The 15,246-nt window shown below is 43.3% G+C and overlaps 1 protein-coding gene across 1 annotated transcript in view; it reads left to right on the top strand.

The window, feature by feature from the left end:
• THSD4 (thrombospondin type 1 domain containing 4) overlaps nucleotides 1–14,683 on the top strand; it is a 147,486-nt gene extending 132,803 nt beyond the window's left edge. Inside the window, exons 10-12 of the mRNA XM_079953290.1 lie at nucleotides 5,323–5,502; nucleotides 7,979–8,123; nucleotides 10,475–14,683. Coding sequence (XP_079809416.1) covers nucleotides 5,323–5,502; nucleotides 7,979–8,123; nucleotides 10,475–10,617 — 468 coding nt within the window. The 3' untranslated portion in view covers nucleotides 10,618–14,683. The remainder of the gene's footprint in view (nucleotides 1–5,322; nucleotides 5,503–7,978; nucleotides 8,124–10,474) is intronic.
• The last annotated feature ends 563 nt before the right edge of the window (nucleotides 14,684–15,246 follow it).

The following is a 15,246-nucleotide window of genomic DNA, read 5'->3' as shown; positions in this document are numbered from 1 at the left end:
ATATAATATAGTGTAAAAAAATAAATATCTGTTGAAGATTGATTTGTGGTGAAAATGGTGGTTGCACCATTCAGATCGTCTGATTTGTAGTCATGTTTAGAGCAGATTATCAGTGTCTCTTCCAAATCGGTTTCATTATGAACCTCTGGCAGTTTCCAAACATGCGTGCTAAAAAGTTATTCCATCATTTCTATGCTTCATATCTGCCATCTAGAGCGGCCACCCAAATTTCTATTGAAAATGATGTTTCAAGGAAATTTGGGCAACCTCTGAATTCTGGGAGATTCCAGACAGAGAAAAGGAAACCCTGTTTTGCACCATAGTTAAAGGATGGGGGGGGGTGGAGACCACCAGTCTGGGAGGCTTTAAACGGGGATTAGACAAATGAATGGAGGGGGGTAAAGTGATCAAGGGCAGCATGTATTTGAATGCCTGTTGGGGATCTCAAGTAGGAAAGAGCAATTGCGCTCATGTATCGCTTGTGGGCTTTACCTAGTCAACCACTGTGAGGACAAGATGTGGGACTACATGGACCATTCATCTGATCCAAGAAAGATCTTAATTTTCATGTTAATTTAAGACAATACTTTAATGTTGTTTCACATGTTATAACTTGCCCTGGCACGTTAGGGTGAAGGGGAGGTAGTATATAGTAGTAGTAGTAGTAATAGGAGGGGGAGGGGAGGGGGGAGGAGGATTAGAACATCCCACCCACCAAAGGAGGCCATAGATAATTCAAAGCCAAAGGCCTGGCAGGAAAGAATTGAAGTAAAAAACAGTTCAGAAGTCTCGACATTCACAGGAACATGGTGGTTCCTGCAAACACACATCTCAGGTATCAAAGGCCTGGGTGAAGACATGCCTCTTAGCCATATAGTCCTCCCCTCTTGGGAAGCAGCGGTCAAGTTTTTGCTCTCTTCTGTTTGAGGGGCTTCCAGGCATTTGAAGTGTCCCTGGGCCAATTTAAAAGTGATTACTTGGGGCTGGTTAAGCATCCTGTGCTTTTAATATCTACCAGAAGTAAAAACAAGGCTCCCCCCTTTTCTTCTTCTTCTTCTTTTTTTTAAGTAAATTGTGCTAAGCGTGTTTTGGTATTTTTAAAGCCTTTTTCAAGTGACATGGAAACCAATATAGCACTGGATTTCTCTCCTGAAGACCTTTTCCAAAAAGTGCCAGGTACTGTATTGTGTATTTAACCTTTAAAGATTCAGTCAAGGGCTACCTGGGCCAAAAGTTGTTTCTGAACTGGGCCCAAGCCCCCACCCTCAGGAGCAGGCTATGGAGATGAAAAGGAAACCCTGGTGGCATGTAACTTCCCCCATATCAAACAGAATGGGAAAGGGGGGTGGGGAGCAAGCCAAGCTGAATTCTCACCTCAAATGCTGGAGGCAGAACAAAAAAGTTAAGCCCAACAGGGTCCGTTTCACCATTCCTCACCTCCAATAAATGCACCACTTTCTCAGGAGAACAGTGCACCATTGAGGAGACTCCCGGGACACCCCCTACCCCCCAGGCCTAATTTAGTTAGACTGCAATCCAGCAGCCCCAACCGCTGCCGGTGGGACTTTGCTGAGGGGCAGAGCTCACAGTGGCCACAGCAAAAGGTGAGGGTGGCAGGGAAATTCAAGCCTGGCACAGCAGTCAGGCCTGGAGAAGGCCCAATGCCATTGCCTGATGGCAGTGAGCCCAGCTTGGGATCCAGTGGATCCCTGGCTGCCTCAGCCCCCACCCACACTCAGAATGCCCCATTTCAGGGCTTTCCTCAGAGCTCTGCCAGCAAAGAACTAATAATATTAATCTTTCTGATTCAAGTAAAATGATTGCAGCATTATCTGTCTCTGGGAACAAAGATGTAACAAATATAGGAACTTCTGGGTTGGCGCCTCCGGTAATGGCGGAATTCCTCTGATTGGGAAGAATTTGCCTCGTGGAAATCTGGGTCTGGCCGCCATGGCGAAGGCGGAGACCCACTAAAAATCACAGGCGAGTGAAGCCTGTGAACGTGGGATTCGGCTGGCACCTTTTGTGCCTCCCCCACTCGCAGGGAAACCTGGTTTCGGGAATCCGGAGCGATGTGGGGTGAGTGGGGCGGTGCTTCAAATTGACTGCTTCTTCCACAGAGCGAAGCCGCATAGCTGTTGCCGGAGAGCGCTGACTTTTTCCTGTGGACAATTTGATTTTAAAGCAACTACCCGTGAGTAGAGCGGAGAATTGGATTTTTAAATGTCTTAATTTGGCACCGAAACGGGGAGGTCCAAAACAGGAAATCCGCCTTCCCCTTTTGTAAATAGACTGAAGCAAAGAGACTGTAAGCTAAAGTATTGGAAAGGACTACTGTAAAGGACTAAATTTCCATCGGTAGAAAACATCAAACCCCCCTTGGAAGCAGGAGAAGAGGGGGGAAGTTTTGGATTGTGTGTGCCTGCAGGAGAGAGCGAAGAAAGTTAAAATACCACCGCTCCAAACCTGGAAACGGGCTGCTAGTAAGACTGGATTGTTCATTGATAGTGAATAGAACGTTCGCTGACAGCTAGCTAAATAAGGGAGATACATTGTTTCCATTCTCTCCATCTGCTCTTAAAAAGGAGTAAAAGTAACTGAAAATTGAAACTAACTTTATTGTTTGAACTGTGTTTAAAAGGACTAATACAAATAGAAACTGTTTCCCTCTAGAGGAAGCCTTTGAAACTGTTATAAGAGCTGAGCTGGGGGAATTTCCAGCTGTAAGATAAAAAACTGTGATATTCTGGGACTGACCTTGAATCGGTCAAGAATGTTGACAGAAGAGGCCTTAGTGGCTGCATTATGTAAGATAAATGACTCACTGGAACAGCTTCACAAGAAGCTGGATTTAAATATAGAAAGTATAAATAATTTGGGACAAAAGGTGAACATCAATACAGAAACTATCCAGAAATTGACACAGGAATCTACTTTGACATGGCAAACTGCGGAGAAGGCTAGGGAGAAAGCTGTTGCCATTAAATCTAAAGTAACACAATTGGAGAGAGAAAGAGTCCCAGCCTCACAGATGCAACTTGATGATCATAAGTTGATGCCTGTCATGATTGAATCTAAAGAAAAACAGATTTTGAGGATCAGAGCCCTGCCTGAACTGGATTTGATGGACTTCCTCACACAGGAATTTGCTGTTTCTTGGGACCTGGACTTGGGTCAAGAAGAGACTAAAATTGTGAGGGCCTTCAGACTTGGAAGAGGAGGGAAAAAAGAGAAGAACAAAATAAGAGACTGTTGGAACTACCAGAAGAACTTAGAAGAACAACAGTCAATAGTGGAAATTTTGAAAGACGTCCCGAAATACCTTTTGGATCTTAGGTCTAACTATGGAGATTTGGTTGCCCTGTCGAGAAGGAATAAAATCATCTTTAGGAGGGAGTTTCCCCGAGATCTACTCTTCAGCCTCAAAGGAAGGAAAATAAAAATAAGATCAGTAGAAGACAAAGCAAAGTTCCTGTATAAGCACGAAGAAGACTTGCAGAAGGGACTTGGAAAAGAGTGAAGAGCCTCGGACAGAAGATCACCAGGTTGATGGACTATATGGAATTGGCGGAAATGACTGGCAGAATCCGAGACCAGGGAGAAGAGACGGTGGAAGAAGATTGGAAAAAGTTTAAAGACTATTTATAGAAATATTGTAAAATTGACGAATGTTGGAAAAATGTTGGAATGAAGTTATATGGCTTTAGTAGAAATGTTATAAGGAATTAAGTATAGATAGATTATTAGAGTATTAGGGAAAAATAAGGTTAGAATATGTTAAGATAAATATAGGACAAAAAACAGAGAAAGATGGAAAGGAATTGCTGAAACAATTAACAGAAGTGGAATACAAAAAGGGAGGTGTGAGGAGGTCGTGGAAACAAGTAAATGAAAGATATGACATTGAAATTGTATGATGTGTGTTTTAAATTGTTTTTGTTTGGCTTTATTTAGTTTATTGTGTTAGTGTTGCGTTGTGTAATGTTTATACATTGTATTGTATTGTTTTCTTTTTTCTTCTTTTCTCTTTCTCCTTTTTTTGGTAGTGTTTAAAAGTAATAAATATTATTTAAAAAAACAAAAAACAAAGATGTGACAAATATAACAGGCCAAGTGTAAATACCAAAGGCCAGCTGTTGCGCTCTCTCTCTCTCTCTCTCTCTCTCTCTCTCTCTCACACACACACACACACACACACACAGGAACACACAGGAACAAACAAAAATTTATTTATTATACCACTATAATAAATAATAATAATAATAATACCCCACCCATCTGCCACACATATAAAAACATAATGCAATGTCCAACATAAAACACTTCCTGATACAGGGCTGCCTTCAGATGTCTTCTAAAAGTTCTGAGTTCTGTTTAGAATTTGCTAACGGCTGCAAAAATATTGATGGTGAAAAAAGGGTTATATTTTCTGCTCTCTTTATTGAGGGGGTGGGGAGAAAAGCTAGTTCACTTATGGAGATTCGGTGAAATATCTTAATTCATAAAATTTGCGTATTTAAAACGGTAAGCAGCCAACTGAGACGGGGTGGGGTGGGGGTGGGACCTTTTATATAAGCTACCTCCATTACATTTACTGCAATACACTCTTTGTGGGGCTTCCCTTGCACTTATCCTGAATCTGTGGTTAGTGCAGAATACTGCAACACGATTGCTGGCATATATAATACCTGTGCTCAGAGATCTTCACTGGTTGCCCATTATATATATATATATATAAAGTCATCAACAACTTGGGACCAGTTTTCCTGCAAGAATACCTCTTATGCCATATATGCCCACTCAACCACTTTGATCAATGGCACTGGCCCTGTTCCAGGTGCCCCATAATACCTGTTCAACATCTGTAAGAAATGGATCTTTGACGTTTAGCAGCACCTGCACTCTGGGACACGGAGCCTCTTCACGCCAGGCAGGGCCTTCACTGCACTCTTTCCAGCGCCTGCTGAAGACAGTTTTGTGTAGACGAGCCCCTCCAGACATGTAGAGTGTTGATGTATCGTCTAATCTGTTTTTAGTTTATTGCTGAATTTACCTTTAGAACTTGTTAAAGATTTGTTTTTATCTGCTTTTACTGATAACCTTATTATTTTATTCTGTCTGTAAACCTCCTCTTTGCTTCATAAAACTTATAAACCACTTGGTTGCAGGAAACCTCAGAGTGGTTTCCAAACAGAATAGAAAAATGTGACTATTTATAAAAAAAATTATAATTAAGCAATCAATAAAAAGACAGTCTAAAGTTTATGAAGTAAACATATGAGTATGCATCTCCACCTCTGTTTTCTGTTTGCTTATGTATAGTGCTCCATTGAATGTGGCCGTGGAACTCAGCAGAGAGAAGTGATTTGTATCCGAAAAACGGAAAGCAGCTTTGACATGCTGAGCCCTGAGGAGTGCTCATTTCTGGAGACACCTCCCAGCCAGCAGACCTGCTACCTCAAGCCTTGCGGCGCTAAATGGTTTAGCACCGAATGGAGCACGGTAAGTACTCGGCTGTGTTTGGTTGATTCCTCTGCCCAAAACACTAATGCTCAGCTGAAGTCTGTTCCTATGGCCAGCCCTGGAGAGGTTAAGCAGAGCCAAAGGCCCTCCTAGTCCAGCCTCCTCTTCTCCTAGTGGCCAACCAGAGGTGTGTGCGAAGCCCACAACTAGCAGCGGGGGGGGGGGTGGAGGGGCTCCCCCGTGAGGAAAGGATGCAGGGTTTGGAGCCAGGGAGAGGTGACATGATAGCTGGTGGAGTGCAGCTTCTAGTCCTCCAAGGAGCTCCCACACAGACCTTGAAAGTGGCTGGTCAAACTGAACAGAGGAATCTTTATCTAGCTCACTAATGTCAGCACTGACTGGCAGTGACTAGTGTTTCAAACAAGGGGTTTTTTGCAGCCCTACCTGGAGGTGCTGGAGATTGAACCTGGGACCTTCTGCATGCAAGGCAGGTGCTCTGTCACTCAGCTGTGTCATGAAGAGTTGCTCATCGTCTGCCTTCCCGCTTGATTCCTTGTTGAACAGCTTCCCTCTCCTCTCTGCTCAACCATCTGCCTGCCTCCAGGCTACCAGACCTGACACCTTCCAAGTTTTTCCTTTTGAGGACTTGACTTAAAGAAGTAATCTGTGCAGTGACATTTAACACTGCAGGAATGCAAGTAAGGAATTGTCTGTTTAGTCTGCTTCCAAGGCGCTGATGAAAGCATCTTCAGCAAGGAACCCAACTGGCTGGTCATCAGCATCCTGTTCGCCTAGGTAGCTGCATGCAGCCGCCATTTCCCACTAATAAGTTTCTAGACCTCATGCCCTTGCCAACACTCCCAGAACATCAGAGCAGAAGGAGGGAACCCTTTTCAAACTGAGGGCCGCATTCTCTTCTGGAGAGCATCCCAGGGGCCATTTGGTGGTGGTGGGTGGGGCCAGAGGCAAAAGTGAGAAGAACAATTAATATGAATTTTACCTTTGACATGTAGGCTAGTTCCTAGAAAGAAAACAGAGAGAGAGAGAGAGAGAGAGAGAGAGAGAGAGAGAGAGCGCTCTATCCTCCATCCAGGCAAGCAAGGGCAAATCCCAACTTAGCAAAAACACTTAAGGAGGGTACGGAGTAAAGCTGCTGAGAGGTGTGGCCTCGGGGAGAGATGGTGTGACTTGGTAGTGTGCGTGACCTGAGGAGAGTCAGATGGAGAAGCTTGGAGGACCACAATTGACTGCATGACTGGAGGTCGCCCCCCCCCCCCAAGTTAGAGTGTTGGACACCTGGGGCATCAGGACTGCAAACCCTGCTCAGTCACTGGGTATCTTTGGGTTAGGTGGCTGTGGGGATACAAAAGGGAGGATCAGGAGCCACACCTGCCACCTTTGGTTCCTTGGAAGAAAGGTGGGCTGTAAATGTTACAAGGAAAGAAGCATACAGTATAAAGGTTCTCGACAGTCACCCTGCTGACAGGAAAACCTGTCTCTTCTGCACAACTAAAAACATTCCTGTATCTCCTTCAACTGAGATAAAAATAGGTCTAGTGGACATCAAGTGGTTTGTGAAGAACTCCTTCTTACTTGGGTGTCTTCAGAGGGCTGTGTGTGTGATGAACCTTCTTGTTCTCCTTTGATTTCATTCTTGGAACCTCCTCCCTCCCAGAGTCCTTGAAAACAATATGATCCCAAATTGCTTCAGACTGCTAAGTGAGGAAATTGCTTTGGCTGTCCCAGCTCTGCCCCCTCTCCTACTTTGAGTGCTTTGCTTCCTGGATAGATTTTCATGGCAACACAGAAGGGCAAATTACTCTTACCACTCTTGTTTTAAGGCAAGAGAACAGCATTCTGAGAAAGCAATAAACTAGAAGCTGCAAAATGACACAGTTGATGTTCTGTTGGTCTTTTGATTTGGGGCTGATCCTGGGCCAACACCTGGCATGCCACTCCTGATCTGTGGAAATTCCCAAAATGACTGAGTAATGTTGGTACTGGTCACAGTGTGGTGGATTGTAGTGAGGGTTAAAGGTAAAGGGTAAAGGTACCCCTGCCTGTACGGGCCAGTCTTGACAGACTCTGGGGTTGTGCGCCCATCTCACTTAAGAGGCCAGGGGCCAGCGCTGTCCGGAGACACTTCCGGGTCACGTGGCCAGCGTGACATCGCTGCTCTGGTGAGCCAGAGCCGCACACGGAAACGCCGTTTACCTTCCCGCTGGTAAGCGGTCCCTATTTATCTACTTGCACCCGGAGGTGCTTTCGAACTGCTAGGTTGGCAGGCGCTGGGACCGAGCAGCGGGAGCGCACCCCGCCGCAGGGATTCGAACCGCCGACCTTTCGATCGGCAAGTCCTAGGCGCTGAGGCTTTAACCCACAGCGCCACCTGCGTCCCACGTAGTGAGGGTTACTTCTGAGTAAACATACACAGGGCTGCACTGTGAGTGTGGCTTGCTTTCTTAATTTCATACTTTGCCAGAGCATTTACTTATTTATTTTAAATGGGTTGCAGTGCTCAAAGTCCTGCGAAGGCGGCTTCCGTGTCCGAGAGGTGCGATGTCTCTCTGATGAAATGACGCCCAGCAGCAGATGTGACTCCCAGCTTAAACCTGAAGAGAAGGAGCAATGCAACACTCAAGACTGCATACCCGAAATAGGTAGGGTAATGTTGCCATTATTCTAATTGTGGAACTCCATCTAGTGGAGGAAAAATGAAACTGACCCACTGTGCCTACTGAGGCAAGCCAATAAGGTCAGATTTTAACAAAATGTAATAGTTTGGGTGTGTGTATGTTTTTCTTTTTAACAAGACCAAAATAAGCAAGTTTCTTTTGAAAGGTATATTGGTTTTTCATTTGGGATTTAGTCTTTTTATTGGCACACACAACATTTGAGTGCCCAGGAAGTCTCTAAAAGATTCCACCAGCAACCTGTATGCTGTTACATTGGGGGGGGGGGGAGGTAATGTGCTTTTCAGATGTTGTGGTATTCAACGCCCATTGACCACCATGATCAGAGACGGTGGGATGTGTGTTCTGCAGCATCTGGATGATACCACATTGGCTACCCTTGATGTAGACAAAGAGAATGATGGGAACTGGATTCCTAAAATATCTGGAAGAGCACAGATGATGAACCTTCTCATTCTCCTTTGATTTCGTTCTTGGAACCTCCTCCCTCCCAGAGTCCTCCGTCTTGTTCTCCCCACTTCTGATCCAACTCCTCAGAAAATGGGAGAAAAATAATTGTCAAATAGGAATTTGAATTCCCCCATTCTTCTGTCAGCTTTTCAAAGCTGAAGTCACTAAAGAGGTTCCCCGTGTACAACATTCCAGGACTATGGTTCAAATTCAAGATTTGCATCTACAACAGTGTAGAATTTCTATGAATAATAATTGCCACTGTTTTTGCAATTTCTCTTCCACTTCAAACAGCTGGGTTTTGCTGAGCAATTAACGCTTCGCTACAGTGCCTGCCAGTAAAACACAATGGCCTGCTACCTTGTGTTTAGGTATCATGAAAATGAAATTGATTTGTACTTGACTTTGAACAAAAGTGATTGGGTGTATGTATTATTTAAGCCGTGTGGTTTGGGGAAATGTATTATTTAAGCAAAGCTAGGTGCAGGAAGAAGAACAAACTCCAACATACACAAACCACCAAGCAGCACCGTGAATGTTAAATGCTCATCTAGACTTCTACTTTCCCTGAAGAGTTTTAGAAACAAAATTTGATTTTAACATCTACGGTTAAAAAAAAAAAAGCCTTAATCCTACAGATCAGCTTAAACTGCAGCTTTGCAGGAAGAAACTTGCACCCCATTGAATGTCAAACATAATCCAAAACTTGGAAGCAGATCTGCTCTGCTTTCAAGAATAAAATGAAACAACTTTTCTAGGGTCAACTTAACAAGGCGCAGATAGACACTTAGACACTAATTTTGCTCTCCCATAAGCAGGAGACCCTGATGGGCTGGAATTTCATCTGAGGAGATCCAAGGGTTTTGCCTTCACTGCAACATTGCCCAATACCTTACATCCCCATGAAATAAACAATAACTGCTTTGAGGTTTTCTTCTTACAAGCAGGCAGTATATAAATTTTATAAAATAATATAAAATAAACAGATTCATCATTTATTTATTTATTTATTTATTTATTTATTTAATAAAATTTATACACTGCTTCAATATTTTTTAAAAGACCCTCAAAGCAGCTAAGAAAAAGGTAAAAATAAGAAAATCAAGAAAAAATTGGAGCCAAACATACAGAATCATAGAATTGTCAAGGTAGATGGGACCCCAGGGTCATCTGGTCCAACCTCCTGCAGTGCAGCAATAGGCAGCTGTCCCTCATGGGGACTGAACCTGCAACCTTGTCATTATCAGCACCAGACTCTAGTCAACTGAGCTACCCAGGCCTATAGGAAGACTTAAAATGCTAAAACAGATTAGAATAATTCACACTGGCATATCTAAGTACCTGGGAAGGGTTGCCTAAAAAAAGAATGCTTGTTTTCTCCAGGTGCACAAAAGAAGATAGTGGAGGCTTCTGCTTGCTCTTCCTAGACAGGGAGTCCCAAAGGGCAGGTGCTGCCACACTAAACAACCGAGTTCTTACCAATACAGAATGGGCATTATGTGGGCCCTGCAGTAGTGCCAGTTCTGCCAATTGAAGTGGTCGATTGATGCAAAAACCATACAAAAATGCATTACGTCAAGGACAATTGCTTTCTAAAATTAATCAAAACTGCATATAGAAAATGTGTTTACTGTGAGAATTTCATACTAAACTTCATGGCCACTGTGAAGTCCAAAGCATCTGAAAGGCACTGGGTTGGTGAAGACTGATTGAGGTGCTATTATTGAAAGGAGCTCATGCCATCATGCGGATGATCCAGGACCTGGAGCAGAGACTTCCCTGCTGGTCTCAGTCAGTGCACAAGTTCCTGTGGCACAAGCTAACCCCTTAGCCATTGCCTGTTTAAGGAATTATTTTGTCCTTTCCAGATGAAAACTGCAAAGACAAATATTACAACTGCAACGTTGTCGTGCAAGCCCGGCTGTGTGTCTACACATATTACAAAACAGCGTGTTGCGCTTCGTGCTTGAGAGTGGCCAACAGGCAGTCTGGGTTTCTGGGGCGCAGATAACCACGGCTCCATCGCTGGCATCGCTGGACTTCTGCCCAGTCATTTGTGGCTGCTTGGACTGAAACAGAGTCTACCTTTTAAAAAGAGAGGTTTCCCATACTGGCACACCCCTTGAGGGTGTGCATGCTTCTGTGATATCACTAGCACACTGTATAGGAACCCTTTTGGAAATGTACACTGTAAAACTGGGTTTTTCCAAACATCATTAAGCACAGCCAAGCAAAAGCCCATCTTGGGAGATGTAAGGAACTGTCTCAGGCAGAGTCAACTAATAATCCATGCAGGGACAGTAGGGGTCAATGAAGGCAGCAGTCCTGTGCCTGGAAGGAAGCCCTGTTGAACTCAGCAGAACTTACTTCTAATGCATAGGACTGTACTGAGAAAATCCCAGAACATTGAGCTTGACTGGCATCAAACTCTTCCTCAGGACCATTTTCCTTTACATAATACTTCTATGACACCTAATAAAAATGTTGGAAACTTTGCTAGTATCAAGGCAGAGCTTCTTGTTCCTGCTTGGTAATAAATGATTCCCACCAGGATGAAACCAGGGATGGCATTTTCTTAAAAAAAAACCCAGTTCTGCTTTAAAAATGAGCTATGCTCACACATCATGTTCATTATTCTAATAAATGATTATATGCATTATTATATGTATGATTTTCTATACATATATGCTCCAGGTTTCCCAAAGCAACCAGCTCTCAAACAGATACATACAAGAATGCATATAACTATACAGAAATACTTTTGTATTAGTGCTTATAAAATTATGCTGCAGTAATAAAGTGCCACATTGGGGCTTGACACTTTTATATGTATAATACATGTATTTTAAAATTTTGCACATAATTTTGCATATAAAATTACATATAATCAGTCAGGCCCTTTTTGTAATAAATAAATAAATTAAAACATTCCCAAAACCACAGCATTGCATAAAGGGCAGACGGGCAGTGCTGCCCCAATTCCCTCAAAGGATCCAGCCCACAATGCTATAAGCGCAACATACATATTTCTCTCTCTTCAACCACTTCCCCTTTCTTTTTAGTAATTTACATCATTCCTGAGGAAAGCTCTGAAATTTGAAGGCTAGCTCATTGTTTGTGACACATACACACTGCTGGTCCCAATAATGGTGATTATGTTGCTGTCCTTGTTCAGGGTCCCCTGCCCCATGGATGAACACAGCAGCCTACCTTTGTGTCGCTTTCTTTGTCGGTGTTGGCAAATGCCAATAGTTGTTGAATACTGGCTATCTTGATGTGTGGCAAAGTCAAAAAGGATGCACCCGACCAATTTCATGATGGCAGCGATTACTAGACGGTCTCCCTCCACTACAATTAATCTGTCCTGTGATCACTTAAAAATAAACTCAGAAAGCTGCCTTATACCTGGTCAGACTCTTTCTCCACCCAGCACATCCATTGCCTTCTCTGGCCGGCAGCTAAGGTGGCCACATTCTCTGCTTTTCAGAGGACCAGCCTCTGTTTGAAATCCGGTTTAACGATGGCCATCAGAAGGGAGAGCACATGGGGCATCCAAGTTGCCCATCGACACCCAGTCAGGTGACTAAGCAAACACACAGGCCCCCTGGTCACTGTCCCTAGTATGATGGGATGTATTGTGTTTCTATTTAAATTATAGTAATTGTTTCTAAATCTGCATCTATACATACAGATAAATCAGCATATAAAGTTATTATACAAATTTGTCTCGTCTTTTGGGATGATGCATTTGATGACATTCAACCTGTGCATTTACTTTTAATGCTCTGCACCTCAGGTGGCCTCCTTTTGAGTCAGGGGTCACCAACACAGTGCCCACAGGCAGCAGTGTGCTGGCCAATACCTCCTATGGTGCCTGCAAAAGGTCTCAGTATATATCCTCTCAAAAATCCACATTGCATGAGAAAATGTTCATTCTTCATAGTCAGTACCTGTTTGCATTGACTCAGCCTGTCCTGCATTGAGCCTGCCCCCCCAACCCCCCCCCCCCAACCATACCCACATTTCATTGGATGCTAGCAATGGACACCCATCCTCTTCCAATCCATTCTCCACCCAGGAGAATCACTAAGAACTTCTCTTTGCATGTGAGAACAGTGAAGCAGGTGCCTTTTTCTCACTGATCAGGGGCCATGTTGTGGCCCCAACTCATTTTCTGCTCTTTTGGAAGTGCCAGGAATTCTGTGTTATTCCACCCCTATCCCCACATGGCAGCCATTTTGTCATTGCTTCTCAAGAGTGTTCTAATCCATTTTGTTGCCTGAGGCAAAGGACAAGATAGTGCATTCTCCACTCTGTGCGCAAAATCTGACTTGACTGGAAGTTGTATTGTCCTTCCTTCCTAGTCTTTCGAGCTTCATTTAGCTGGCCACCCACCCAACATTTGACTCATCATTCATTTTATCTTAGCCGTCTTAAAAGACAAACACCATTAGGACTGAAGAGCAGGGAAAGGTTGTATCATAAGGACCCAGACCCCAACAGTCCTGAAGAATGTTCCCCACATGAGTACCCCAGCTGATCTGTAGTAAATAAGCATGTGTTTTAAACATTCTTTTTTCTGATCTATATTCCTTTCTTTGGTGATGTGGCCACTGTAAGCCATCACAGCTAGAGCAACCTACATATTTCATGTGTAATACTAGTAAAAGGGTAAACAACATGGTGGCCTCCAACTCCCATTATCCCTGTCCATTGGCCATGCATTGGCTGTGGCTGATAGGAGTTGTAGTCTAAAACATCTGGAGGGCACTCCTTGTGGACTACCCCGGCTCAAGTGCATGACGTACCCCTCTTCCTTTTGCTGCTGTTCAGTAATACTCATTTCTTCCTATTAGCAGTGATGGGAAAGAGTGTTTAGAGGTCTGTATTCAATGTTCAGACATGCCCATGACAGAACCAGTGTGCTGTAGGTCAATGTGGTGTCTACCAGATGACTGTTGAAATTCAACATCCATCAGCCTCAGCCACCCTGGCCAACAGTGAGGGACAAAGGGAATTGTTCTCCAGCAACATCTGGAGGCACCGTGTTGATTACCCCTGATGCAGCCTAACAGCTGCTTTGCTCTTTTGGTGTAGACGCCAAAAGAAGTTGTCGGTGGTAGAGATGGCACCAAGACTTGTATTTCTTAGCCTGGAAATATTAGCCTTGTGGGGCTTGCAATGCCCACCTCAAAAAGAAGGAGAATGTTATGAACCCAGGTTCTTGTTCAGCTATGATTCAATCAGAGGGGAAGAAGAATCCCACCCTCTCCCATCTCCATCCTGCCTACCCAGATCCTAAATCAGTTCAGATTTCCTCAGGGACCAGCAGAGCCATTTCTGACTTTGGGGAGAAAAAAGATCTGCTCTTTCTGGGCCAGTCTGAGCCAAGGCAGGACGGAGCGTTGGCTCATCTTCAGTCAACAGGCACATACATAACACAGCCAGGTCTGCCCACGCAGTGGAGAATTGCCCAGATCGCCACACACCTGAAACTAACCCAGCCTGTCTGAAACAAGGAAGGATATACTTTGTTATAACTTATTTTTTATATTTGTAAATACAAGATGTTTATAGGAAAAAATGTATTCTAAGCTGTGTCTATATGGAATAAGCCACTGCATCAAAATAGTTCTATTATTTAGAATATGAATTTGTTTGTTCATTTGTTTTACAAAAAGGGACTAAAAGTGGATTTATTTATATATGCCATTGACATTTCTGTCCAGCTCTTTTGGCAATACTAACCAGTCTCTGGCCTAGAGTTTTATACCACACTGACATATATAAAAGTATTGTACTGTAAATCAATAGTTAATGTTTTCTTTAATTCATGGTTAATAATCCACTTCTACAAATGGATTTTTTTAAAGAAAAAGTGGGAGATGTATAAGTTTAAAAATACTTAAGTACTAGTTCAGGAATATATCACTAGCAATGCACCTGAACCAGTTCTGTACAGCATCTTTTTCATATTTGTATACATTTTCTCCAATGGGGAAAAAGTTTGATATTTTTTTGTATGACTAATTTATTTTTTATTATTGTGGGGGGAAATAAATTGAACAAACATCCCATCCTGTGAGTTGTCTTTTGTGGTTAATAATGTCAGCACAGTTCGAATCCTGCCTCTTCCATGAAGTCATGAGAAGGGCCAGTCCTACGGTTGGGCATGGTGAAGGAGCAGCCCCGTGTGGCAGATCCTGGGGAGCAGCAGAATTTTTGCACCCCCATTGGAAGATTCAGTACAGATGAGAGAAGGTACTTCTTCACATAGTTCCAACAGTGCACTGTGTGAATAACAACTCCAGTTAGTCTCTCCGAAGTCTTTCAACATTCAGCTTCCCTGGATGGCAATGGATTCCAGTGTTATGAGAAAGGGAGGGGGGTCCCTATTTCCTTCCTCCACACCATGCATAAACTCACCTCTATCATGTCTTCCCTTAAGCAACTTTTTCCCCAAATCAAGATGCCTGAAATGTTGCAACCTCAAAGGGAGGTTGCACTAACTCTTTAAACATTTTGGCGTTTAAAAATTAGTTTTTCTTAAAGATTTTCTCATGTAACAAGCAAACAAAGGAACAAAGAAAACTACATATAGAGTCTCCACTTTCAATTCAGAGTCTGAAAAAGTTTGTTT

Source organism: Podarcis cretensis, assembly GCF_951804945.1.
Source record: "Podarcis cretensis genome assembly, chromosome: 14".
Taxonomy (NCBI): Eukaryota; Metazoa; Chordata; class Lepidosauria; order Squamata; family Lacertidae; genus Podarcis; species Podarcis cretensis.
The sequence above is the reverse complement of the archived record's forward strand: the minus strand, read 5'-3'. Positions and strand labels throughout refer to the sequence as shown.